This window comes from Anneissia japonica, unplaced genomic scaffold (genome assembly GCF_011630105.1).
Source record: "Anneissia japonica isolate Jap-2015-1 unplaced genomic scaffold, ASM1163010v1 scaffold45623_len1234_cov240, whole genome shotgun sequence".
Taxonomy (NCBI): Eukaryota; Metazoa; Echinodermata; class Crinoidea; order Comatulida; family Comatulidae; genus Anneissia; species Anneissia japonica.
The window spans coordinates 1-1234 of record NW_022738404.1 but is presented as its reverse complement, the minus strand read 5'-3'; the positions used below and the strand labels follow the sequence as shown (position 1 = coordinate 1234).

General features: G+C 32.8%; 1 protein-coding gene across 1 annotated transcript; it reads left to right on the top strand.

Moving 5' to 3' along the window:
- Positions 1-8: 8 nt before the first annotated feature.
- On the top strand, positions 9-1180 carry LOC117117542. Its single transcript, XM_033261857.1, has 2 exons — positions 9-616; positions 892-1180. Exons 1-2 carry the CDS (start codon positions 122-124, stop codon positions 928-930), a joined length of 534 nt encoding a protein of 177 aa, XP_033117748.1. The 5' UTR covers positions 9-121; the 3' UTR covers positions 931-1180.
- The last annotated feature ends 54 nt before the right edge of the window (positions 1181-1234 follow it).

Below are 1234 nucleotides of genomic sequence, written 5' to 3'. Positions count from 1 at the left end.
TTACCCTTACATCATTCGTTTCTTAGTGGGAACACAACTACTTTTCCCGCTTAATGTTATTGATCAAGTCGACCAAGTCGGTACTTTCTTTCTCTCGTGTCGACTGCCAAAGATCAATTTAATGTCAACAACACAGAACAGCAATGTTCACTCCCAACACATTTTCTATTTCGACTTTGGTGAAATTCTTCAAGAATTTATATTTTTACGTCTAATCGCTAAATGTTGTGAAGTGTTTAGTTGGGATGAGATCTATTACAATGCAGCAAGATTTAGGACAAGTAAATCATGTCTTTTTTTTATCAACACAGAAGAGATTCATGGAAACATTAATTCATACGACAGAAATCTTATCAAAGTTGAAGTTATAAGTGAAGACAAGACTCAGACTATGTTCGTTTTACAAAAAATGATTATTTTTATTGACGAAATAATCAATCGAGATTTCAACCTGGAATACTTTAGAAAACAGTACATATGTGGACCTGTGTGCAAGACGTGTAGTTTCTTAGATGATACAATGGTTTTGGTGAACCTCATTACACATGGAAACGATATATCTACACTAAATGACTATAAACCAGACATTTATCATAAGGTCACACTTGAGCTAAAGGTATGATCGGAACTTATAGTCCTGACAGTTTACAATAATTATTATATTAATCTTTTTTCCAATTAATATTTTTTTTATTATTATATTGTTGCTATATTTGGGCCTGTTATTGAATTATTTTATTTTATTATTGTTGTTGTTAGGCCTTAATTAAGTGGTTGATAAAATGGTAAGAAGAGCTAAACTCTAGATAAAGCATGCAGTCTATGAATTTTAGTATTGTGCAACATTACAGTATGTCATAATTCCTACCTAAATATTTCTTTGTTTTGCAGTTGAATATCACATGCAGTCGAAGAGACAATGAGATCTGAAGAGCTCATTACACAACAGCGATAATGTAATTTGTAACACACCACAAACTCTAAGGTGACCTCTATATGGACTACAATAATTCAAAAACACTTTTCAAGGTTATATATTTACCCGTATTTTCTGTGGATACGCCTGTATGGACGTGAATCTGCCTTTGTAGTGTTTAGGCCCATGCTTCTTAAGGTGTCCTGTAATAGGCCTATATAATCTTAACCAATATTCGTGATAGACACTGTAGATTGACAATGAAGAGGAAAAATTACAAAAAAAGATTACCGTGACTTCAACGAAAACGCTTGGCAA